Source organism: Lissotriton vulgaris, unplaced genomic scaffold, assembly GCF_964263255.1.
Source record: "Lissotriton vulgaris unplaced genomic scaffold, aLisVul1.2 SCAFFOLD_1833, whole genome shotgun sequence".
NCBI lineage: Eukaryota > Metazoa > Chordata > Amphibia > Caudata > Salamandridae > Lissotriton > Lissotriton vulgaris.
The window spans coordinates 460,957-486,770 of record NW_028241693.1 but is presented as its reverse complement, the minus strand read 5'-3'; the positions used below and the strand labels follow the sequence as shown (position 1 = coordinate 486,770).

Genomic DNA, 25,814 nt, shown 5'->3' with positions numbered 1-25,814 from the left:
ACCAGAAAGAGTTTTTGCACCCTAGTGTATGGCGCGCAAAGATGGCGGGTTTCAGAGTAGATGAAACGATCTCTAATTGGGCCAGAGCGTTTGGAATGTTCACTGCAACTATGGGGGAACGTAGGCCCGAATTAGTGGTGGAGTTAGCCGTTTATCAGACTTGTATCATGGACTTTTATGAATCATACGGGGGCAATCAATGGTGTTGTTACGATAGCATATTTCGTAAGTCCAAAGAGTACGACTCATCTCTGACGTGGGATTGTTTCGACTCCATTTCCTGGCAGAAAATTGAGAAGTCGAGCACGGCGAAGTCGCCATTTTTAGGCGGGAACGGGGTGGAGCCCTCCCGCCATTCTTTTGGGGCCCCCTTTCGGGCGGGTTCAAGCAGCGATCAGAACACAAAGAATAATGGCAACCCGGGTAAGAAAGGGGTCTGCTGGAGCTTTAACAGAGGCAAGTGTTCTAGGCCACAGGGATCGTGCAGGTTCAGGCATGAGTGTGCAGGGTGCGGACAGTCCTCACACCCCGAGAGTACGTGCAGAGCCAAGACTGGTGATACGGGAGGTAGAGGGGGCGCCAAACAGGTCTAAAATAGACCGAGGGGCGCCATTACCTACCCCGGTTAATATCATGGCATTGATCCCTTGGCTGAACGAATACCCTGATCATATCTCCGCCGGGGTGTTGCGAGACAGTTTCTCATATGGTTTCCGCATCCCGGCGGGGGATTTTCGGGGGGACGCACAATGTAAGAACCAACTATCGGTTCAACAGAATACGGCGGTGGTACAGGCAAAGATTGGTAAGGAAGTGGCCCGAGGTCGGGTTGCTGGACCATATGACATACCACCAGTTGGAAATTTTGTTTGTTCACCTTTGGGAGTGGTTCCCAAAAAGGACCCAGGGGAGTTCAGGTTAATACATAATTTGTCAGCTCCTAGGGGCCTTTCGGTGAACGATGCGATTGACCCAGGAGTTTGTTTGGTGCGGTACGCATCCTTTGATGAGGCCGTCGCCATGTTGAATCGCCTGGGGCCCGGAGCGCTGATGGCTAAATCAGATATCGAGTCAGCATTCCGGTTGCTCCCGGTACACCCCGATGATCAGCGTCTCCTAGGTTTTATGTTTCAGGGACGCTATTACATGGATAAATGTATGCCAATGGGTTGCTCCATCTCTTGTGCGTATTTTGAGAAATTCAGTACTTTTTTGCAATGGGCGTTCACAAGAGTCACGGGCTTTACACATGTTATGCATTATCTTGATGATTTTCTGTTTCTGGGGGCAGCCGGGGACATGGAATGTGCACAGGCTTTGGGGGAATTCTGTAATCTGATAGAGGAATTTGGCGTGCCGCTGGCACCCGGTAAGACGGTAGGGCCATCTACTACACTCGAGTTTCTCGGAATTGAGCTCGATTCTGTAGAGGGGTGCTTCCGCTTGCCCGAAGAGAAGGTTATGAAGTTCAGGGCCTCGCTAAAAACATGTCTCGGCGAGAGAAAGGCATCTCTCCATCAGTTACAACAGGTTGTGGGTCAGCTTAACTTTGCCCTGAGAGTAATACCAATGGCTCGCCCCTTCTCCCGTTCTATCGCACAGGCCATGGTGGGCCTCAGGGAAGGGCACCACCGCACAAGACTGTCAACAGAGGTTCGCCAGGATATGCGCATATGGTTGGCATTTCTGGCGGATTTCAACGGTCGTGTGGTATGGACCGACCCGCCAGTGTCCTCGGAAGAACTGGGGTTATGGACCGACTCGGCGGGGAGTGTAGGTTTTGGCGCCATATTCGGCAATCAATGGTCGGCACGAACCTGGCCGGAGTGGTGGCACGATAATGGACTCACTAGTAACATTGGGTTTCTGGAGCTGTTCCCCATTCTGGTGGCCTTGGAAACCTGGCCAGAGGGGTTTCGTGATCGCTCTGTGGTGTTCTGGTCTGATAATATGACCGTGGTTGAGTGTATGAATAGTCAGGCAGCACGCTGCAAATGGATTTTGAGATTACTGAAGGAAATTGTCCTGCTATGTATGAGACTAAACGTCCACTTTAGGGCAAGACACGTGCCAGGGGTACTAAATCAGGCAGCTGATGCGCTCTCTCGTTCCCATATGCAGGCCTTCCGGGGTTTCTGCCCTCAGCGGACTCGGTGGCGGCACCATTTCCCGAAGCTCTCTGGTCTCTCGGTGCCCCGGATTACGAAACCTCGTGGGAGAGTCTAGCACCCAGGACAAGGAAGGCATATGAAGGGGCGTTCCGTTCTTATTGGTCCTTTTTGGGTTCAGCTAGGGGGGAGCACTGGGGGCAGGAGGAGTATGTCCTGAAATTTCTGGTATCTTTACATCAGGCAGGCAAGTCAGTGGCTACGGCCAATAGGCACCGGGCCGCCATTTCTTTTATCGCAAGGGCTCATGGCATTCAGGACCCCACATCGTCCTTTTTGGTACAAAAGGCGCTGCGAGGGTGGCAACGCCTTGAGGGTCGCAGAGTGGATGAGATGCACCCGATAGGTTTAGAAAGGTTGTCCTTGTTGCTGTCCGTACTTCCGGCGACATGTTCATCTGAAACAGAGACGGTGCTATTCCGGGCCGCTTTTGCATTAGCATTCCATGGGGCTATGCGGGTAAGCGAACTGGTAGCGCGGAACAAGCAGGATACAGGGGGAGGTCTGTGTCGAGAGCACATCCAAATTAAGGGGGAGACAATGGTGGTTTCAATTGTCAGTTCCAAGACCGATCAGGGAGCGATCGGGGACAGTGTGGTAGTCCAGCGGATTCCAGGGTCTCCCATGTGCCCGGTAAAATGCGTGGAGGAGTATTTAGCGCAGAGGGCGGCATCATGGGGGGGAACCTTGCTGAGGCACACCGACGCCACCCCACTGACCAGGTTTCAGTTCCAGCGGGTGTTATCGATGGCAATCGCGGCAGCGGGCTTGAATCCGAGCGATTTTGGGACACACTCATTCCGGATAGGTGCTGCTACAGAGGCTACAGCCAGGGGTTTGAGTGTAGATAAAGTGAAACAGTTGGGGCGCTGGTCCTCGAATTGTTATAAGAGGTATGTGCAGTTGCACATGTTGTGAAGCTAATGTCATGCACTCACGCTTCTTGTTTTCTGTTTGGTTTCAGTTTCGCGAGCAGGCTTTGCGGGGCGGACTGTGCAAGTGACCCGACACCTGGGGACCAGCGGTCAAAGATCACCGGCTGAGGTAAGAGTGGTGTGGGTCGTCGGCCACTCATACGTGAGGCGCGCCGCAGACGTATTCAAAGCAGGTGACATGATTCACATGGCTGGGGAATACGGGTACAGGGTGACCTTCTACGGAAGGGGCGGGCTCTGTATTGACCAGTTTCAAACTTTTATGGAGGGTTTGTTAGGGCGGACAAGGTCACCGCCATCTGTAATCATAGTGCATCTTGGGGGCAATGATTTGGTGACCACGGGTCGACGAGTACTTCTCGAATTAATACTATCCACAGTAAGTTGGTTGGCGAGAAGGGTTCCAGGGTGCACGATTGCATGGTCCCACATGATTCCACGGAAGGTGTGGCGGGGGGCTATTTCTGTGTCAGCTTTGAATCACTCGGTGGAGAAGGTGAATAACAAACTTGGTAGATTGTTTCGTACATGTACATTGCATTCTATTCCTCATGGATGTATCAGGGGGGACCATATGTACCTGGAGAATGGGGTCCATTTGTCCTGGGAGGGGAATGCTTTACTCATAGGAGATTTCGTAGCCTGGTTAAAGAGTTTGTGCAGCCATGACCTTTAGGTAGGAGTTTTGTGGGGGGCCGGATAGCCGGTCAACTATCCGGCCTGTGGCGGTAAGGTCATGATCGGTGAGCAGTAATTGGAAGATCCCTAGAGGTGGGGCGTCACCCATTATGGATGGGAGCGCCCGGGGGGAGGCGGCCAGTGGCCCCTCAAACGGGGAGGCGGTCCCCTTCTAAGGATGGGGACGCCGAAAGGGAAGGCGGTCAAGGCCCCTCCCTGGGGAGGAGGGGCTATGGGCCCCTCCTGGGAATTTCCCGGGGCCAGGATATCTGCGACGGCAGATGTGGTAAGCAGTGTGGGGTGGGAGGGGGGTCTACGCTACCTTCTAGACACCTCACACGAGTCCTCGGACGACCATTAAGATGGCGTCGAGTATACAGGGGCCCCCGTTAAGACAAGGGAAATAGGAAGTTGGCACAGAGGTACAGTCCTCTGTGCGCCCGCCACTCACAAGTGAGGGGGGAGTTCTGGTATTAGGGATCTGACACCCGTTACGACCTTGCCGTTGGCCCGTAATGTTAGGATGTACAATTTCAATTTTGAGAATGTATTTACAGGATGTTTTAGTATCGGCTAGGAGAACCTTTGTTAGAGATGTGTTAAGGTTAGCCATAAACATCGTAATGTGTAAATGAAATTGTACATGATATGAAACTGTTATTTTAATATTTTAATTTTGTTTCATATTTTAATAAATACGGCCGGGAGGGTAACTCCCTCCCGCCTTCCAAAAGTTCAGAACCGTTTCCGTCTTCCCATTCTTGGGGATTGTGTTGAGAGGGGGTGTCGGGTATCCCAACCATATGGAAAGGGGCGACCGCTCGGTCCCCCCGAACGTATGGTGGAGTACCCCGATCCCCCCGGGAAGCCATTTTGGGCGGGAGGCGAGTCTCGGCTGGTATGCGCGAAGCGGCGTAGCCGGGGCGCGCCTTTTCCCGCCCAAGAGGGGGCTGTCCTAGACACCTACGCCGATGGCCCCGCCCCGGAGGCGGATTGGAGGAGGGTCCACGCCCGCCCGAAGAAGGATAAAAGGAGCAACAAGCCAAGGAAGCATCCTCTTGTTCCTGTGCTCTGAAGCTGCACCTCCCCGTTGCACGTGAGCTCGAGACGGAACGAAGAGCCAATTTTGACCCACCCACCAGCCCCTGATGACAGGGATTTGTTTTGAATAAAGTCGAATGACATGATACTGTTTCTTTTACAGGTTAATGTGAATAAAGTTGATAATTTTGATATGTAATAAAATGGTTGATCTTTTTAACATGGATTTCGGCAAAGTAATGGCAGCGGAGTTAAATGTAGTGTGTAGTAGAAGTTATACTTTGAATTGCTCAGTATAATTGTCTTTTATTCTCTCTTAGTTTAGAAATGTCGTATTTATTTTTGGTCGGGCGGTAAGGTCATGATCGGTGAGCAGTAATTGGAAGATCCCTAGAGGTGGGGCGTCACCGATTATGGATGGGAGCGCCCGGGGGGAGGCGGCCAGTGGCCCCTCAAACGGGGAGGCGGTCCCCTTCTAAGGATGGGGACGCCGAAAGGGAAGGCGGTCAAGGGCCCTCCCTGGGGAGGCGGGGCTATGGGCCCCTCCTGGGAATTTCCCGGGGCCAGGATATCTGCGACGGCAGATGTGGTAAGCAGTGTGGGGTGGGAGGGGGGTCTACGCTACCTTCTAGACACCTCACACGAGTCCTCGGACGACCATTAAGATGGCGTCGAGTAAACAGGGGCCCCCGTTAAGACAAGGGAAATTGGAAGTTGGCACAGAGGTACAGTCCTCCGTGCGCCCGCCACTCACAAGTGAGGGGGGAGTTCTGGTATTAGGGATCTGACACCGGTTACGACCTTGCCGTTGGCCCGTAATGTTAGGATGTACAATTTCAATTTTGAGAATGTATTTACAGGATGTTTTAGTATCGGCTAGGAGAACCTTTGTTAGAGATGTGTTAAGGTTAGCCATGAACATCGTAATGTGTAAATGAAATTGTACATGATATGAAACTGTTATTTTAATGTTTTAATTTTGTTTCATATTTTAATAAATAACTCCCTCCCGCCTTCCAAAAGTTCAGAACCGTTTGTGTTGAGAGGGGGTGTCGGGTATCCCAACCATACGACGGCGTATTCAGACAGCCGTTCTGATTCGGTTCCTACCAAATGAATCGGCTGCCAGAATTATTCTTTGGCCCCCTTCACCCAAGGCATTCCGAATCAGGCCCATGGGGGTACCCAAGGGACCCCATTTCCAACCATGCACATTGTGGTAGGCACCATGGAGTGCCCACCACAGGGTGCAAGGTTTTACCCACCCCCCATTTTCTCGTTTGTAACACAGGCTCCTATTGAAGTCAATGGGAGTTCGACCAAATCGTATCCAGAAGCATCTGGATGCATCTAAATCATTTGGTCGGACTCCCTCGATCTGAGTCATCTGGAAAGCATTCAAGAACCAATTCGGTCGGAATGCTTTCAGAATGAGATGGGAATCGGCCCCTTTATGTGAGCAGTGCACTCCAGAAGATAAAAGTTACGCAAAATCATGTAATACATCTTTTTTTTACAAATTCACAAATTTGGCAGAACATGAAATCTGAAAATGTTGCACAATTAGCTGTGGTAATTAATAATTCTTCCAGGTCTATACTTTGTCTTACTACAACTACTAATGCTACTACCAGTACAAGTGATAATAATAATAATTCCTATTATTATTGTCAAAATTATTATCAAAGTTTTGGACGAAAAAATGTAACAATATTAACGTCTAATATTATAATTGTTATTTTTATTATTTGTATTAGTTCTAGTAATCTTAGTAATAGCAGTAGTAGTAATAATGACAGCAGTAATAGTTGTTACATACACGTTTCATTTATTGAAAATTCCCCAAGATATCTGGAAAAACGTACGGGGCCCCCTGTTATCATGGATAATACCCTAACAAGGAATGACAACCGAATTGGAAAAAAGGCTTAGCACTGGGCAGGAGTGCTACTCATTTATATGTGTTACAACTATATCATAGGTATATGAAAAAAAATATACTACACACACAAATTATGCAAAAATATATCTGTTTTTTATATTATTTATTTTACCATTTCTTTCATTTGTTTTTTGGTTATTATCAAAAAGTCTAAGTTAAATATCATACAAATAAACAACAATAAAATCACAATGGGAATACATTTTGGAAAAATTCTGATGAGGTATGACCACACAAAGGCAATCCAAGAAAGAAAGAGAGAAAACAATTATTGACAAAAACAATAATATGTTGGTAAGTCCTGAAGTTTAACCAATGGAACTAAGTGTTAAAATCCACTATTATATCGGAAACACTGGTTGAAAAACACGATTTTCACCAACGCGTTTCGGTGTTTAACTTTCCTCAGGGTGAATTTACCAGTGGCACACGATAATTAGAAAAAAACTGTTTATTGTATACGTCAGTATGTCTAAAAAATATATTCCACTGCGCAATGATCATCTATGAAAGAGCTTTCAGGCATCTAAGTTTTTTATGAACTGGAATTGGCACAAACAAATCCTCTTGGTAATGGTGTCATTTTCTATATTTTCTCTTATGTCCAAACTCCAAAGTATAATATATAATATAGAATCAAGTGCTAGAAATGTAGAATAGTGTTGTCACTTTTAATGATAAAAACCTTTAAGCTCGAAAGGAAGGAGGATCCCTCCGATCTGTACCCTTAAAGTCGCTGACTGATGGTCAGCGTACTATCTTCATCAAATGCCTGTGGGTTAAGTACTCTAAAATTAATGCTAATATTCAAAGATCAGGCAGGATAAAGCCGAAAACTTGAGAAAAGAGAAGGCAGCCCCTATCCCACGGCAACGTTAGGATGGCGTCCTAAACCTATGATATAGTTGTAACACATATAAATGAGTAGCACTCCTGCCCAGTGATAAGCCTTTTTTCCATATTCCCCAAGATATCAAGCTGCTTTTTAATATGTTACACAAATAGAAGCACCACTTTTAAATGACATGTAATTAGTTGTTCAATTTTTAGTGAGTTTGAAATTCCTCGTTTGTGTACTGTACTATCCAGGTACACTAATCTAAATATGGGAAATAATATCTGATTGGAAGTCGGTTTGGCAGAGCTCATAAAATGCATAACTAGCACACCTGAATTTAGCATATCTGCTAACCATTGAGACATAGAAGGCAAATGAATGATCCCTTTCTTTATATGAACACCGGAAGTGCCTAATTGCTTGGAATGATTGTATGAAGCAGCCCTGTAATCTTGATTCTAGGCAGTAAATTGATCATAGTTCACTCCACTTACTTTGAATTGAGCCAACTGTAATGTTGCTTTTGTTGCCAATTACATGGAGTTATGACTAATTATAAGTCAAGGACAGCTGAAAGCTTACAATGTATTTCAGGAAATTCATGAATTACTAAATGGAGGGAAGAATCCCAAACCATTTGCAGGAAATACGAAAATGCACAAAAACAATATGTTCTTGTGAAGCTCTCGGTGTGTATGAACACCCTCCTGTGGTCTTTAAAATGATGACTATTATCCAGCATACAGTTTGGAATGCAATGCACATGTTACAGCTGCTCTGCCTCCTGTGTCTTTAATCTATCTATCTTATTTGATCCAACAAAATTTCTAAACCAATCAAATCAAGCATAATATTTCTGCCAGTTTGAGGGCACAATATTTAGGTTTTCAAACATACTTAAAACTGATTAGCAGACTCATTTCATAATATTGTTGCAAGGAGAATGTATGAATGTATTATTGTTTATATGTCACAAATGTAACTGCAGAAAAACAGATTGCTGCTCTTTAATGGGAAGGGTAGACACAGGGCTTAGTTTGTACGAAATTAAGGCAATATCCCAAAACATTTATGAAGAAGACAGTACCCTTCTGGCTGAACCGGCCCCACTGGTCCCCCACTTTCACCAAGGGCTCTGCCCACTGCCAGCATGGACAAGGTGAATTGCAACCAACGAGCTTGCTTTCCACAAGGGAATTCAAGAGGTATTCTGCCCAAAATATTGACAAACCCTGTCCAATATTACTTTTTACAACGCAGTTTTCACCTCAGTTTGTTAAAAAGCATTATTCTCTACAAGGCCACACTTAAAAGGCACTTGGAGAATAATCTATTCACTTTAGTATCCGGTGTATGGGTATAAGAGATGATTTGTGGGGACTCACATTGCTACATTGTGGGTATCTGTGAATTCTGTCATTGTGGGTGTTTGCATAAGTGGACACTGACACTCAAGGCCAAATTTATAAACATTTTGCGTTGCACTTTTGCCATGCAAGGAAGTGCATGGGAACACAAAACCTAAGTGAGATTTATCAAGTCATGCAAGGCCATCTTGCGTGGCCCTGCATGGCTTGATTAATCCGGAGTAAGGCAAGGAAGCAAAACTCTGCCCCAGGGAGGAGTTCTATGCATGGAGCATGGGTGTTCTTACGCATCCACCCATGGATTTTGGCATATTACCAGAGTAATGCCATGATGACATCATCCAGTGACTGTGTGTTTCTGTAAAATGTAAATATGTTTAATATATATTGGGAAAGGCGTATTGAAGAATGAGTGGGTGTATACGTGTCTGAATGGATGATTTAGTAGGTGCGTGACTGACTCTATAAGTGAGTGATTAAACATATCTTACTGAATGCATGGGTTAGTGACTAAACTGTGTGAATGTCTGTATACGTCTGTCTAATGGTGTGTAAGCAGCTGCAAGGGTTTGTGAATAGCTAGATGAGTGTCTCTAGGAGTTATTGATTGGTTGTGTCTGTATGGGTGTCTGAGCATTTGTGTGGGTGGGGTGTGTGTGATTCTGTGCATAGATTTAGGAGTGGGTGATTCACTGGGCGCATGATTTCAAGAGTGCATCTGTGATGGACTGTATTTGGGGGAGGGTGTTTATGGGTGTGTTAGTGATTGAATGTATATCTCAATGGTACATGTGTGAGTAACTACATATGGGAAAGGCAGTATATATGTGTGTTAGAGTATATAAATGGCTATAAGTAAGAAGGTGTGATTGTGAGAGTGGTTGTATGGATGAGTGTGTGCTTGTATCAGTGATTGTATACGAGCGTAAGAATGTACTAGTATTTTTAGAGTAAGTGAGCTGGTGTGTGTATAATTGTATAGGTGAGTAAATGGGAGTGTGTTTAATTATGTGCATGACTGACTATATGTGTGAGTACCTCTATGGATGAGTGGAGGTGTGTGAGTGTCTATATAGGTGTATGAATGCATATGATAGTCCTGTACTGAGTGACCATAAGTATGAGTGACTGTACGGGTGAGTGAGTGGATGAGTGTGTAGACCTAAGAATCAGTGAGTGGGTATGTAATTATTGGTGTTGGAGTCTCTATGATTTTGAAAGTGGCAGTCTGTAATTTAGAGTGGGTGTATCAAAAGATATATTAGGGTGAGAGAAGATGCATGGAATTATCACATGGATGATGTCATCAGTAATGTCATCAGTGATGTAATTTGAGATGTCATCGTGATGTCATCAGTGGTGTCACTGACCATGTCATGCGTGATGTAATATGTGACGTCATCAGCAGTGCATTGCGGGAGCGCGAGTTATATTTAGCTGAACTTACTATAACAGACAAATTTCTATGGTTTTGCATGAGTGAAATGTCCAACTAACTATAACGCCCCTGAAACCTATGGTTTCTTCAGTGAATTTCTAAGGTTTTTTAAATGCTAATTTCTAACTACAATGTGCCTGAAACCTATGTTTTTTTCAGTGAATTTCAAAGGTTTTTAAAATGCTAATTTCTAACTATAACATGCCTGAAACCTATTATTTTTTCAGTGAATTTCAAAGGCTTTTTAAATGCTAATTTCTAACTATAACGTGGCTGAAACCTATGGTTTTTTAAGTGAATTTCTAAGGTTTTTTAAATGCTAGTTTCTAACTATGCCTACAGAGGTAGGACATGTGAAGAAAGAAGAAAAAACGCACAGAAAGAAGCAAAAGAAATGCTGAAAGAAGCAACAGTAGTTCACAAAGAAGAAGAAAAGTGAAGGAAGAAACAAGACATGTGCAGAAAGAACCAACGGAGGAGCAGAAAGAGGCCTTGTTGCAAAATCATCCTGTGCCCACAACTTTTTCAGACAGGTACTGCTGGTAACTGACTCTGACTAACCAGGCCTAGAGCCAGTGCTATGCTAAGAGACAATTAGAATACAGTGAAAACCCCTACATACACTAGGGAACACTATGCATTGGGGTACCCCTGTGATTGGCATTACCTCCTCTGTAAGGCCCTAGTACATAATAGGGCAGGGAGATTAAAACTAGCTCTAAGTCAGAGGTGCAGAAAAATGCTACATTAAGTAGTAGTTGTGTTTGCAGAGTGGTGGAGAAAGGGTGCTGGGCGTCCAACCAACGCTCAGGAATTCTACTGCGTAGGACTTACAGGAGGGATTATTGGCCACCAAACTCCTTCAGGACTTCATCCCCCATCCCGTAGTCTGCCACGAGGCACGTTTGCAGAGTGGTAGAGAAAGACGTCTTAGCAATACCACTGTGTGGGACTTACTCGAGGTAACAAGAGGGGTAGTTGGCTCCCGAGGACATCCTTGGGGGTCAACTTTCCAAACTATTACCTCCCGTCAGTCCCCCACAGCAGCACTGGTAAGTACTTGTACCAGGCCACATCCACTTTGCCCACCACTCTACAAACGTGCTCCCTGGCACGCTCTTGGATGGGGATTGAAGTCCCCTTCACTGCTTGGGGTTCTTTAGGGGCTAACTAGCCTACCTTTAACCAGTAAGCCCCACGCAGTGGGATTGGTGAGAGGTAGACAAAGACCCCCTTTCTCCACCACTCTGCAAACGTGCCCCCTGGTGTGTTGTAAGTTGGGGGATTAAGTCCCCTTGAATCCTGAGGGTCCCTGGGGTCCAACTACCCACCAGGTACCTCCAGTAAGTGCCAGAGAGATGTGTTGCAGAGAGGTGTAAAAAGGGGCATGGCCTGGACCACCTCTCTGCAACGCAGCCCTGTGGCGCTTACTGGAGGTACCTGGTGGGCTTGTTGGCTCCCAGGGAACCCCAGTATTGAAGGGGAATGAATTTCCTAATTTAAAATGTGACACAAGGTGCATTTGCAGAGTGTTGCTGTGAGGGGGTGGGGCCTCCGGCACAATAGCGTGTTTTTAAAAATAATTTATGGGGGAAGGGGGTTGTGTGGCCCCCTTCTTTTTACTTTTTGTGGACCCTGGGGACCCCATCCCTAGAGCCTGACCCCCATTTAAAAAAATAAAATAAAATATGAATGGGAACGGGGCCACATGGGCCCCCCTCCCGTGGCCAAATCCGGCCCAGGGGACCCCATATGTAGCATGGCTACATATTTTTTTTGTTTTATGGATGGGGGCTGCGTGGCCCCCCTCCAGAGGCCTCTATTGGCTCTGGGGACTCCATCCCCCGGGTCAGCCTTTATTATTGTTAATTTTTGTGGAAAAACAATCTGCTTTGCTTTATTGAAGCGAGAGCAGGTTTACCTGCTCTCGCTTCAACAAAGCATAGTAGTTTGCAATGACATGATGGGAGCTGCACGGCTCCCGCCCTGTCTTAGCAAACAGTAGTGTCCAGAGGGTGGGCACCCCGGGACACTGCAGGAGCCGGCCCCTTGGGGGGTCAAGGGCCATCGAGGGCTCCAGAAGGGGGGCTGCGCGACCCCCCTCCCTACCAGTGCACAGCCCCAGGGAGGTGGTGATCCCAGGGGCTTGGGGGTACGTAACGGACCCCCGCATTTGAATATTAGTGCCTCGCGGAGGTGGCGGTGCCCGGAGGGGTGGGGGCTCGAGCCCCCCACTCAGGTATATTTTATTGTAAAAAAAAAAGACCCGGAGGGTGGTGGTCCCTGGGAAAGCGGGGGGGCTGTGTGCCCCGCAAAGTAATTAATAAATGATGGTCCTCGGGGCTTGGGGGGCCTTGGAGGCACCCCCCGCCTTTAAGAAGAAGCCCCAGGGGGTGGTGGTCCCCGGGGCTGCTTGCCCCCCGCAACTCATTCATCTTGCCCGCGGAGGTGGCAGTCCCTGAGGCAGTGTGCGGGATTTGGACCCCCACACACATTTTTCCACTGCCCCCTGGACCTGGTCCACCCGGGGGCTTTAATACAACATAGCGTAGGAGCCCGCACTTTGTTTTTTTTATTTTCTCGGCTGGATTCGCGCACCCAGTACGAATGCAGCGATTAAAAAAAAAAAAACCTTTTTGGGCCCTGGGGGTTCTTGTGAGACCCCCTGAGCAGGTCTTGTTTTTTGTATTTGTTTTTCTGTTTTCTTGTGCCTCGGTTACCGAGGCACAAGATGGCTGCCAACACTTCCTGGTTTGGAGTGTTGACAGCCAATTAGAATAAAGCTCGTGATCAGGAGGGTGCGCATATCCACTGCGCCTCTATATATATAGAAACTTTATTTTTTTGATTTTCTCAGCAACCACTGAACGGATTTACTCCATTTTAAAAAAAGGTCTCTTTCTGAACCAAGGGCTACCTTTTTGCCGAATTTGATGTAATTCTGTTCAGCAGTTTCAGCTGTAGCTGTGTCTAAAGTTTCCTACGGGAATTAACATGGGGAAAACACGTTTTGAGACCCCCGTTTTTTCTCAGCCCCCGCTTGCCAAATCACCCCGAAACTTTTAAGAAAGGAGCTGACCGGAGAGGGTCACAAGTTTTACAAATCTAGCGAAGATTCGTCAACCGGTGCCAAAGATATTGAGAAAACAAAAAACGAGTTTCCTATGGATATATATATATATATATATATATATATATATATATATATATATATATATATATATATATATATATATATATATATATATATATATATATATATATATATATATATATAATCAGAATACGTTTAACCCATCTGTGGACAAACTTGGAGGCACTCAGTGGGGAAGTTTAAAATTAAGGGTTTATTCTGACAGACGCCTTTCGGCAAACAACGCCTTCTTCAATGTCAGTTACCATCCCATGCCTAAATACGATTGGGTTTGTTATTTGAGGATTGTAAACATTCACTGATTAAATAACAATAAATATTAATTGTTAAATATAATAAATATTTGAATACCATAGCAACAATATATTTAACAGGGAAATGTGAATAAATAGTTGAAAACAATTCACTAATATTCTAAAAATTCCTGTTAAAACAATAAAATTGTTAAAACATCATTTTAAATTCTCAGTGCAAAGCATTCTAGACATCATGGCATAATGTTGCTAGTCCAATATATTTAAAACCTTGATCTTTGGTTTATTACTAAAAAGTGCATCCTGACCAAAGCCTTCACCTAATTCAAAAAAGTGCTAGTGCTTTAATGATTCTACCTCAAAGAATTGGGTTTGACCTGTTTTGACCTAAAAATAGAAACACCTCCTAATGTGTATAAAACAGTTTTCTAAAAAACCGTCATTATTATGGTTCAGGTCAGAATGGCAGCCTCCTATGATTTCAGTGAAATACTCTTGCATCTCCTTCTCCAGCATGGTTTCCCCTATATATTTTCTGTGAATTCCTCCCCCGGTAGGTTAGATACATGTATAAAGATCCTCTGTTATATTTAAACCTCCTGGGGTCTTGCAATCAAGGTTGAGGATATATTTGAGCATACATTCTCTATCTTCTCCCAGTCTGTTCTTGGATATAGAATCAATGAGATATTACGAGAGATGTTTGAGATCATTATTGTGTATTTCTTGAAAGTGTCTAGCCACGGGGTAAGTTGGGTCATGATTAAGAATGGCCCGGATGTGTTGCAGAATTCTCTTATTTGCAGGGAGTTTGGTGCTCCCTGCATATTTGAGGTTACAGGAGCACTCCAATATGTAAATAGCGTAGTCAGTTTTACAGTGCAATTTCTCTGATTGAAGATCAGCATAATTGGCCTTCACATAATCTGGCAAATATTTCATATAACTGTGTAAATGCATTGCAAATCATTTGAATTCCACCACCCAATTATATTGAACTTCAATAATTAAGAAGTGAAATTTAACCTCTTCAATGTTTGGGAATGGCGCGTCACAGTTACAAACTTGATGTATGCTTCATACATAATTCATAAATAGTAAAAAACGATATGTTGCATATATAAAATACATGAATCCACATTTGAAGACACTAAAGAATATATATTGAGCTAATTGACTTAGCAAATAACATAGAAGCATCTTGTTGTGCAAAATCCTGCCAATATAGATGCAGCTCCTCATGTTTCAACAAATATTTGCTCAAATGCATAGAGGAGAGAATAAAGTGCTTAATGCCAACGTGCAAAAAATGCAATAAAGTGCTACTAAAGTGCAGTTCTAATCCAAAATTACATTATTTAAAGAGCGTGTCCAGCTAAATCCTAAAACACACTTTTATATACATATCTAAAAGCCACAAAGGTATCAAAGTTTTAAACCCTTATCTAAAAACTTTAAGAATACGGGGCAAAACAAAACCAAAAAGTCCTTTGCGGGCTGGACACTAATGCAGTTCATCAAAGTATGTACAAAAAGTTCATATATTTACATCTGTCAATTTTACCAAACGATATACTTTAGAAAATGATAAAGGTCCTCCGTGTTGTTGAAGCTATTGGGCATCTAATTTTAATATCATTTTGGATTCCAATTTCCTCAACATCCTTTCTCTATCTCCTCCTCTTCGGGGTTTGGGAATGGCTGCAACAACAAAATATTTAAAACAACTGACATTGTTATTATGTATTTGTTTAAAATGATGAGCCACCGGATACGTGGAATCATTATTCATGATGGCTCTGAGGTGCTGTAAAATTCTAACGTGCACCTGGAGCTTTGTGCTTCCCACTTATTTTAAACAACAGGTGCACGTCGGAACATAAACTGCAAACTCAGTTTTACAATTGTAGCTGCCTTTTATCAACACTTTCTCTGGGCTAAAAGGAGTCAGATACGATGTAGTATTCTCTCCAAACCTGCAAGCTCTGCAAGTGGAACGCCTAGTGAACCCTTGCTTGGGTTGTAGCCACATTTTGGCAGTCGCAAGTTCAGGATTTGTCTTCACAATTTGTGTTGACATAGACGGACCTTTTCTAAAAGTAATAGTAGGTTGTTGGGGAAGGCTAGGTGCTAGTATCCCATCTGTCATAATTAGAGGTCAACTACGCCTAATAATAGACCGGATCCTTCTTTCTTGTCTATTGAATGAAGTTTTGAGTCTCTGGACACTATCTGCTGATTCAGAATTTTCTGTGTTACTTGGTTTAGAAAAAAGGGAGTCTTGTACTAATTTTGTTCACTGCTTCCATTAAAATGGACTCACTATAGCCTCTCCTTCTAAATCTCAGGAGGGCCTGTTGTTTGCATGAAGTCCTCGTGCTTATCCTCTTTAATCGCAATAACTCACCAAACGGAATGCTTTTTATCAAATGTTTGGGGTGGAAGCTACTGGCATGGAGAGTCGTATTTCCAGCCATCACCTTTCTGTGTAGCGTGGTTGCTATGCTTCCGTTCTTGATATAGACTTTAACGTCTGAAAATTCCACATAGTGTTTATTGATCTGCGATGTAAATTTAAGATTAAGGGTATTGTCATGAATCCTATTGATAAAATCAGTGGCACTCCTTTCATCACCCTTCCATACAATAAAATCTATATATCTTAACCACTGTTGTACATGGTTGGTGTAATCATTGAGGAATGTGCGTATAAGGACCTGCTCCTCCCACCAGCCAACATGCAAACATGCATAGCTGGGGGAGAAGCAGGCCCCCCTCGTCACACCTCTCTTTTGCAAGTAAACATCATTACCAAACATAAAAAAGTTATTAAAAAGACACCAAGAAGCTAGATCTAAAAGCATTTTGTTATGATTATAACAATCAAGAGGTCTTAATCTGACAAAGTGTTTTAAGGCATTCAAACCTGTGGCATGTTCTATACTCGTGTACAGGGATTCAATGTCTAAAGTAATAAACATCAAATCTTCTGCCCACTGTATGTTCTGTAATTTTCCAAGAAATTCACCTGTACCTTTTAAATATCTAGGCAGTTGTTTAACCAAGTCCTGTAAAAAATACTCCACACTCCCTATTGCTGCTATAATGGGTGCCGGGGGTGGGTGAAACTTGTTTGTGGACCTTTGAAATCAGATACATTCTTGGCAGAGTTGGATGTTCCAAACGCCCACCCCGGGAAATTGCAGTTTGCTATTGGATTGCGGGAGCACTGCTCCTGCCATCCCATAGCAAACAGTGTGCTCGCTTTGAACAAGTGAAAGCACTTTGCTCTCTCTTGTTCAAAGTGAGCACACTTTACTTTTTACTCCCAGGGAGCTGTATTTCAGCATCTCCCTGTGAGTAAAAAGCCATGCCAGCTCCCGCAGGAAGATAGAGCTGGATGGGACCGCGGGGGCCTTCAGGCTCCCCCAGCAGTCCCTAACCGGGGCCAAAAATGGCATGGAGGGGGGGCAACTAGGCTCCCCTCCATTTTTTTATTTAAAACAAAAAAGGTTGGGCCCCGGTTGAGTGACTGCATGTGTGTGTGTAGACCTATGAATCAGTGAGTTGGTATGCACATACTGGTATTGGTGTAGCTCTTGTTTCGAGAATGGTAATCTGAAATTTGGAGTGGGTGTATGAAAGGTTATATTCAGGTATGAGTAGGTGCAGCAAAGATTATGTGGATGGTGTAATATGTGACGTCACCAGCAGTGCATTTCGGGGGCTTTAGTTACAGTTAGCACAGCTAACTATAACGGCTGAATTTCATAGGTTTTGTACAAGTGAAATGTCAGCCTAACTATAAAGTTCCTGTAACCTGCATTTTTTTCTGTGAATATCTAAGAATTTTTAAATGCTATTTCCTAACTATAACATCCCTGAGACCTGTGGTTTTTCAGTGAATATATGTATCTACACACATACATGCACACACGTTTACGAACAACAAACTTTTCCAAAATGTATTGATTCAGACAGTTCCAGATTCAGATCAAGTCTGGGGAGGCATTTGATCCTCGTTTTTGGCTAGCAGAATAATTACTTTGGCCCATTAGGAAAGACAAAACCTTTGAATTTGATTACGGCTGAGCCAGGAATATTTGAAAGTTCTCAAAGTGCCATATGGAATGTGGCTATCACTGTAGATATACATTTGGAATGCATGTTTACCCAAAGATAGATACCTCACTGGAAACCGCAGACCCAAGTGGGGCGAAGCCAATAATGTATAATTCTATTAAGCCCCACTGACTTTCAGTAAGCACTACAGACCTAAACTTTGAATGCTCACTTTCATTTTAAGGCCTACCCCAGGTTAACACCAATCCTTGAAGGGTCCCTTCTGTGACAGGCTGCCTGTGATCAAATAGCAGGCTTGCACACGTGTGCCACCCACGATCACCTGAAACCAGCACAAAGTCTCCTACCCTAGCTACATAGCAGCAGCCATTTGTTAAAAGGCATGATTCAGAAAAGGGGGTGGTGATGAACAGAGTGTCCGAATTAAGCAGACCACTCTTACCCAGTCCAAAGATCAGGGCTTGATCCATCACCGTTATTTAGCTCACTGCACCATCCCAGCTCAGAACTTGGCTATATGCAAATTAGCCTGACCCTGGCCCAGTGCATCATGGGAACAGGGCAGACCAAACTACCAAGCCAATTCTTATACTGGGAAGGAAACAAGCTACCGGGGACCGGTTTCTGGCATTTCAGCCGTCTTCGGCCCGGCTTGCTTGAATCCTGATGGTGCAATGAGCTAGGGACTCACATCTGAGTATACCCTTCCACGCCTATGGTGGACAAAAATGATTCAGAAAAGGGGGTGGTGATGAACAGAGTGTCCGAATTAAGCAGACCACTCTTACCCAGTCCAAAGATCAGGGCTTGATCCATCACCGTTATTTAGCTCACTGCACCATCCCAGCCAGAACTTGGCTATATGCAAATTAGCCTGACCCTGGCCCAGTGCATGGCTTGGTAGTTTAGTCTGCCCTGTTCCCATGATGCACTGGGCCAGGGACAGACTGATTTGCATATAGCCAGGTTCTGAGCTGGGATGGGGCAGTGAGATAAATAACGGTGATGGATCAAGCCCTGATCTTTGGACTGGGTAAGAGTGGTCTGCTCAATTCAGACACTCTGTTCATCACCACCCCCTTTTCTGAATCGTTTTAGGCCACTATAGGTGTGGCAGGGTATACTCAGACATGAGTCCCTTTCTCACTGCTCCATCAGGATTCAAGCAAGCCGGGCCGAAGACGGCTGAAATGCCAGAAACCGGTCCCCGGTAGCTTGTCTCCTTTCTGGTGAAGAATTGGCTTGGTAGTTTAGTCTGCCCTGTTCCCATGATGCACTGGGCCAGGGACAGACTGATTTGCATATAGCCAGGCTCTGAGCTGGGATGGGGCAGTGAGATAAATAACGGTGATGGATCAAGCCCTGATCTTTGAACTGGGTAAGAGTGGTCTGCTCAATTCAGACACTCTGTTCATCACCACCCCCTTTTCTGAATCGTTTTTGGCCTCTATAGGTGTGGCAGGGTATACTCAGACATGAGTCCCTTTCTCACTGCGCCATCAGGATTCAAGCAAGCCGGGCCGAAGACGGCTGAAATGCCAGAAACCGGTCCCCGGTAGCTTGTCTCATTTCTGGTGAAGAATTGGCTTGGTAGTTTAGTCTGCCCTGTTCCCATGATGCACTGTGCCAGGGACAGACTGATTTGCATATAGCCAGGTTCTGAGCTGGGATGGGGCAGTGAGATAAATAACGGTGATGGATCAAGCCCTGATCTTTGGACTGGGTAAGAGTGGTCTGCTCAATTCAGACACTCTGTTCATCACCACCCCCTTTTCTGAATCGTTTTAGGCCACTATAGGTGTGGCAGGGTATACTCAGACATGAGTCCCTTTCTCACTGCTCCATCAGGATTCAAGCAAGCCGGGCCGAAGATGGCTGAAATGCCAGAAACCGGTCCCCGGTAGCTTGTCTCCTTTCTGGTGAAGAATTGGCTTGGTAGTTTAGTCTGCCCTTTTCCCATGATGCACTGGGCCAGGGACAGACTGATTTGCATATAGCCAGGTTCTGAGCTGGGATGGGGCAGTGAGATAAATAACGGTGCTGGATCAAGCCCTGATCTTTGGACTGGGTAAGAGTGGTCTGCTCAATTCAGACACTCTGTTCATCACCACCCCCTTTTCTGAATCATTTGTTAAAAGGGAGGCACTGGTGGTAGGCACTTTCACATTTTCTCAGAATTTGCCTGAGTGAGACTCGGGTAATGAGACTTACTCACAGTAAAGGTCAAAAACCAGTTAGTCAAAAAAGTAACAAATCCAAGGGGATTACACAGATGGAACCCATTGGTTACAGAGAGTATTTGCGTTGATAACCCACTGAGGGGTATTACGTTTTAATTCCTTATAAACTATGCATATATGCAGCCACCGTACAACATTTATGTGTGATATCAGGCTTTCCATTATTAGTGGGGTCCATGTGGAGAGTGACCTACAATATAATGAGATCTAAATGTCAGCCCTGTTAATACCGCCTTTAGTAATAACATGTGACTGTACCTTCCTGGTGAGTCTCCATTCTCATCAAACATGATCATATCCCCAGCAACTCCTGTGAAGTTAGCCTTCATGAGACAGTCAAGTAGCTTCTGCCCATCAATGGGTTTCATCGCGTCACATAGTCCTTTGTAGCCTGGACACAGCGCCATCTGCATATTGTGGAGACCATGTGCCATTGCATATATTGCATTGATGACAAATCCCATTTTAGAATCTTGGACATGCTGAGACTTGAGCGTGAATCTGCCTATGAGATAACAAACAAAATCTTTGGTTAGAAAAAGGCTGTTCACATAATTATGAAATCTTGAAGGAAAGTTATATTTAACAGCGCAGATGGAAATGTTAAGACACTGACATGCGCATTTTAAAATACAGAAAGAAACCATTTTATTTTAAAATACAGAAAGAAACCATTTTATTTCTGCTTAAGGCTTCTCTAAAAGTTATTCTTTATTTTCATGTGGGGTAATCAGGGCTGGAATTAATTATTCCAGTCGGTATCGCACATAGACCTCGAATATTGTGTCCAATTCTGTATTTTTTCCTCCTTCCATTTGCTTGGAGCAGGTGGTAAATGTGAGGGCTTTTTCACTTGGTCATAGCAGGGTGTACGGGGGTAGCTATTTTTAATGTCACCTCTGGGGAGTTTTTTTCTGTTCCACCATTCTGAAATAAGCAGATTGCCATTGGCAGTGGCTGGGTCCTGCTGCTCTGCTGTGGTGTCTGGGGCTATGTGATTGGCCCTGGATTTTTTGAGTCTGCAGCATATGGACCCAATAATTCCAGGTCCAGAGACACCAGGATAGTTGTAGTTGCCTAGAACAGTCTGGGCAACTTATGATTAGGGCCAAAATAAGACCATGGGAACTTTATTGGTTTCATCTACACTTTTGAGTTTGAATACAGGTTGTATTGTGAAAAGCAGGTTGTTTGCCATTAGGGATGCTTCACCTACCATGGTCAATTATTAGCAAATAGGGAAGTTAGCATACAGTTCTTACGCAACACAGATATACATTTAGGGCCATATTTATCAAAGTGTGGTGTGGAATTTGTGTCATGCAAGGTAATGCAGGGCAACTCAATGACAAAGTCAGTTATACCAAGCCACGCACACCTTGTGTGGCCCTGCAGTGCTTGGTAAATCTGGAGTAATGCAAGGCAGGACAAGTGCAGTGCGTCACTTTGCCCTAAGGAAGTGTTCCATTGTTGGAGCATGGGTGTTGCCATGCATTCACCCATGGATTTTGGCGCATTTCCATATTTAGCATGGGTGGTAGACCTGGGAATGCGTCAAAATGCTACACCTGCCCAGGGAAGGTGTAACGAGGTGAATATCTTTATTCCTCCTATTGTTGCCTCTATCTATGTATCCAGCTTTCTGCTGAACATGTAGAAAGAGGAAAAGCCTCAGTGGATTGTTTTTGTGCAGGAAGGTGTCCCTTCTTGCACAAAAACAATCCTGTCTGCAACCCAGCTACCCATGCACTATGACGCAGGCAGCCACATGTGTGCCAGTTCAAGGAGAGCAGAGGAATGGCCATATAATGTTAAATTCGGCGCATTCCTGACCTCTCCCTTTCAAACTGTGCAGCAAGGTGTCTTGCTGAGTCAAATATTGATAAATCGGCTTCTTAGGCCTTACTCTGACAACTATGGACTATCAACACTGTTTATTACCAATGCCAACCCTGGTGGAAAATATGTAATTTACCAGCCAGCACACACTTTTCAAACCCAGCTGCTTCATGTACAAAGTCATCATGACTGGCACCCTCACCTAACCGGCTGATAAGCTTACCACCACCAGTCGGAGCAGGATTAGGCTGGTGTGAAGATGAAGAGCAGATAAAAATCAACAGGCCTTCTCAATCTAAGCACCCACCATCTAGAGTAAGATCTCTGTATCCCTAAGGAATGCTCCAAGTTGCTCCAATTTAGGAAACAGATGAAGACCACTACATCACAAAGCAGTAACAGTCACTTCCACTCTCTGAAATCAGCAAGCCCTCTAATCACTCTCAATCTTTCATTTTGACTCTATTCATTTCTCTGTTGCTTTTGGATAGCTTTGCACTTTGCAATACCACATACAAATACCTACCTACAAACAGTTACAGATACATGCACTGGATTGAAAGGTGATTCAATGTAATCATTGCTCTTCTTGAAAACATTATATTATATAGTTTTGAAACATTTTCAGTTTTCCTTTTATTGTCAGTTGTGCAGAATGCAGTGTAAAGTGCATGTTAATCAGAATATTTTGGATGATCGCGATTTTATAGTTATCGCTACAATTTATATCAAACCTATTGAAATAGGCTCTGGTTTTGCCTGACCATCACCATTATCTGCATATTGATGTTTTTATTGTGATGTGCATTTATTTTCTTGTTCTATGTATGTTAGATATTTTTCATTTGATCATATCTTGAGGTTCATTATGATGTTTTCGCTTTGATATATGTTTAGCTGCTTGGCTATGTGTTTTAGTGTATCATAACTGACTGAAGAGTCAGCCCTTAATGCTAGTTAATTTACCTCATACCACTTATAGGCCAGTGCTGTAGCTGATGGGCCTTATGAGGATAAAGGACAAGAACCAGCATATTGACTGACATTAAGGTCTCCAGCTAAACCTTGTAAGGCATCTGATTGATGGCCCTACACTTGATAAAACAGTGGATGTGCTATTCTGTGTTCTGGAAGGAGTAGCTTGATTGAGCTGTTTCAGAATAAGTAGTTGTGTTTCATCATGACCTTCAGTTGGGTAGATAGTTGACAGACTAACTATTATGACATTATGGTTTTAAGGAGAGGTTCATTGAGACGTGTATATACCATGAACCATACGCAAGGAATGTAGTGGGGGATTGGAGAAGTTGGAGCACATAAAGTTAATTAGGGAGCACCTTCAGTGGCTGGAATAGCTGAGACACTGTAGGTGTGCTGGGTCAAATACAAGAGTACTGAGATCAGTTCAAAAGGAGAAGTCTTTCCAAGACTAACATCCTCTGTGACCCGGAATAGACAACCTCACCTGAAGGTCTCATTTCCATACACAACCTTTTTCCAGTATTGCAAACCATTTGAGATTTCAAGTTGTTTACTATGGATTGGATCACGTATCCCACTTTTTCTCAGATTTATTATAAATGAGATATACTAAGGAGTTTATTTACAAAGTTGAATTTACATGTACAAATTTGCTAATGTTTAATTCTACTCCAGCACCTAATTATAAATCCACACTTTGATGCTATTCACCATTTCAGAGTGTAGATTGAAAATTAATTTTAGACTTACATGTCTTCACCCCATGAAATCAGAGGGTGATAAGATCTGGCTATGAAATTAAAATTGTAAAGTTACTGTTAGTAACTTTTCACACACAGGAGCAGACCTCACTGAAGAAATCGCCTTTCTGGAAACTAAAGGGAAAATCTAAAATGTTTATTAATTCAAAAATAAATAGTTTAAAGTAAGTTATCAATGTAACATAATTATTTTTGATTGAGAACTAATGAAATACATTATTACTGTACATTAACTCATCAACATAAATGTTTAGGTAATTAACTATTTTACATTTATTAATGTATTTGATAAATATACATTTTTAAGCAAAATACGAATATACATTTAATGTAAAATTCAAAATGATATAATTATTTTAACATAATTTCCTACATGTTGTTATTTTAATTCTTTGCCTCTTTTAGTTTCTATTGGAACATGTTGTTGTACCTGTGCATGCCCATGTGTTTTAATAGACTCACTCTAAGGATCGGTAAGAGTACTGTTATGCCTGGTTTGTGACCTTTAGGGCTGTATTAACACTAGAAGTGCAGTTTGTGAATAGGAATGGTCTTACTCTTCTGTGGGTGTGTGTTTGTATTAGCAAGTCCCTCCCTAAACTCCTCCTAATAGTTCCCTAAACTGTTCCCAAATTTGAGTTTCCAGACCACATTTTCCTACCACTCTAAAAATACCTCCCACAACTGCACCTAAAATATATATTTGTTTATGAATAGTATTTGTAGTACACGAGTAACACTGCTTTAGTAATAATTTAGATACTACAAAATGGAGTTTGAAAAAAGCCCCTAATTTTTATTTTACTGCATTCATCGTTAACTGAAATTATCTCAGAAGGCATTGCCTGCCAGTTACAACTGTAGGTTATATTGAGCGAACTGTTAGAGAAAACTATAGTAATTAAAGGTGGACATGGCAAGAGCAATGCTTTTTATTCTTCCTAAATGAGAGAAGGCTGATTTGGGCTAGAGGTAAGGGAGAAGGGCAAACTTGAGCCTGCTAGTGGTTGATGCGGGGGAGGTGGGTCACAGGCATCTGGCTGGTTGGTGGTAGTTTAGGCTGTCGGTGATGTATACTGCTCTTTGGTCGTGGAAGGCCTTGTACGTGTGGTTGAGCATCTTGAACTGGCATCTTTTCTGGACGTAGTTCTAGTGGAGGTTCCTGAATTGAGGGGCGATTCGGGTCCATTTGAGGAGGTTGAGGATGAGTCTGGCACCTGAGTACTGGGGTCTCTTTAGGAGTTGAATGTTGTTCCTCCATAGAGTGCATTGCCGTAGTCAATTCGGTTGGTGACTAGGGCTTGGGTAACAGTTTTCTGGTGTTGACGGGGAGTCATCAGAAAAAACATTTGGAGCATGTGAAGGGTATGGAAGCAGGAGGAGACTGAGTTGATCTGGCATTTCATGGTGAGGCAATGAGAAATGCTATAGTGAAGCTGGTCCTGCTTAATCACTGATCAAACACAGACTAGGTTTTATGGTAATTTAGTCTGATAGGTTGCTGCAGAGACCTATATATATATTCCAAGTGTCTGTCTATAATTCTGCTAAAATAGGTCAATTGCCTAATGCACGTCCTAGAAAGAACTGTGTATAACCTGCTTGTCACAGGTTGGAACAATGTCTTGTAGTATTTTTGATGCTACTCGTTGCTCTATTAGCATTATTTAACATATGGATTTCCCTTTAGAAGTCTTTTGACTTTTTATAGATCTTGCAAAATTAAAATGCTTCAATTTCTCAGTTTTTCACTATGATATAACAGGTTTATGATATGCGGCATGTACCTTTGTTTTCTTTGATATGCTGCTGATACTGAGGCAAGGTATGGCAGTTTCCAGTGGAACTTCTTTTGGCTGCCCATACCAACTCCTGGCAAAGATGTAACTCTGCAAATAGAATTACTGATTGTCTTTGAAGTGAGGTATTTGGGGTTTTCCAAACTATACAAGAAACAAGCCTTCAGTCTCTCAAAGCCTCTGCAGCCATCTGCTAAGCAATAGGCAACATACTTGTAATGTGCTTTGATGCAGCTGTCACCCACAGTATTTATCACAACGCTCTAAAACACAGTCACAAAGATGTGCATTGATCA

The 25,814-nt window shown here is 43.7% G+C and overlaps 1 protein-coding gene across 1 annotated transcript in view; it reads right to left on the bottom strand.

Moving 5' to 3' along the window:
• Positions 1 to 25,814, bottom strand: part of LOC147670586 (metabotropic glutamate receptor 5-like) — a gene marked incomplete at both ends in the record, with an annotated part of 474,287 nt that overhangs the window by 3,240 nt on the left and 445,233 nt on the right. The window contains one exon of the mRNA XM_086948148.1: positions 20,397 to 20,643. Coding sequence (XP_086804274.1) covers positions 20,397 to 20,643 — 247 coding nt within the window. The remainder of the gene's footprint in view (positions 1 to 20,396; positions 20,644 to 25,814) is intronic.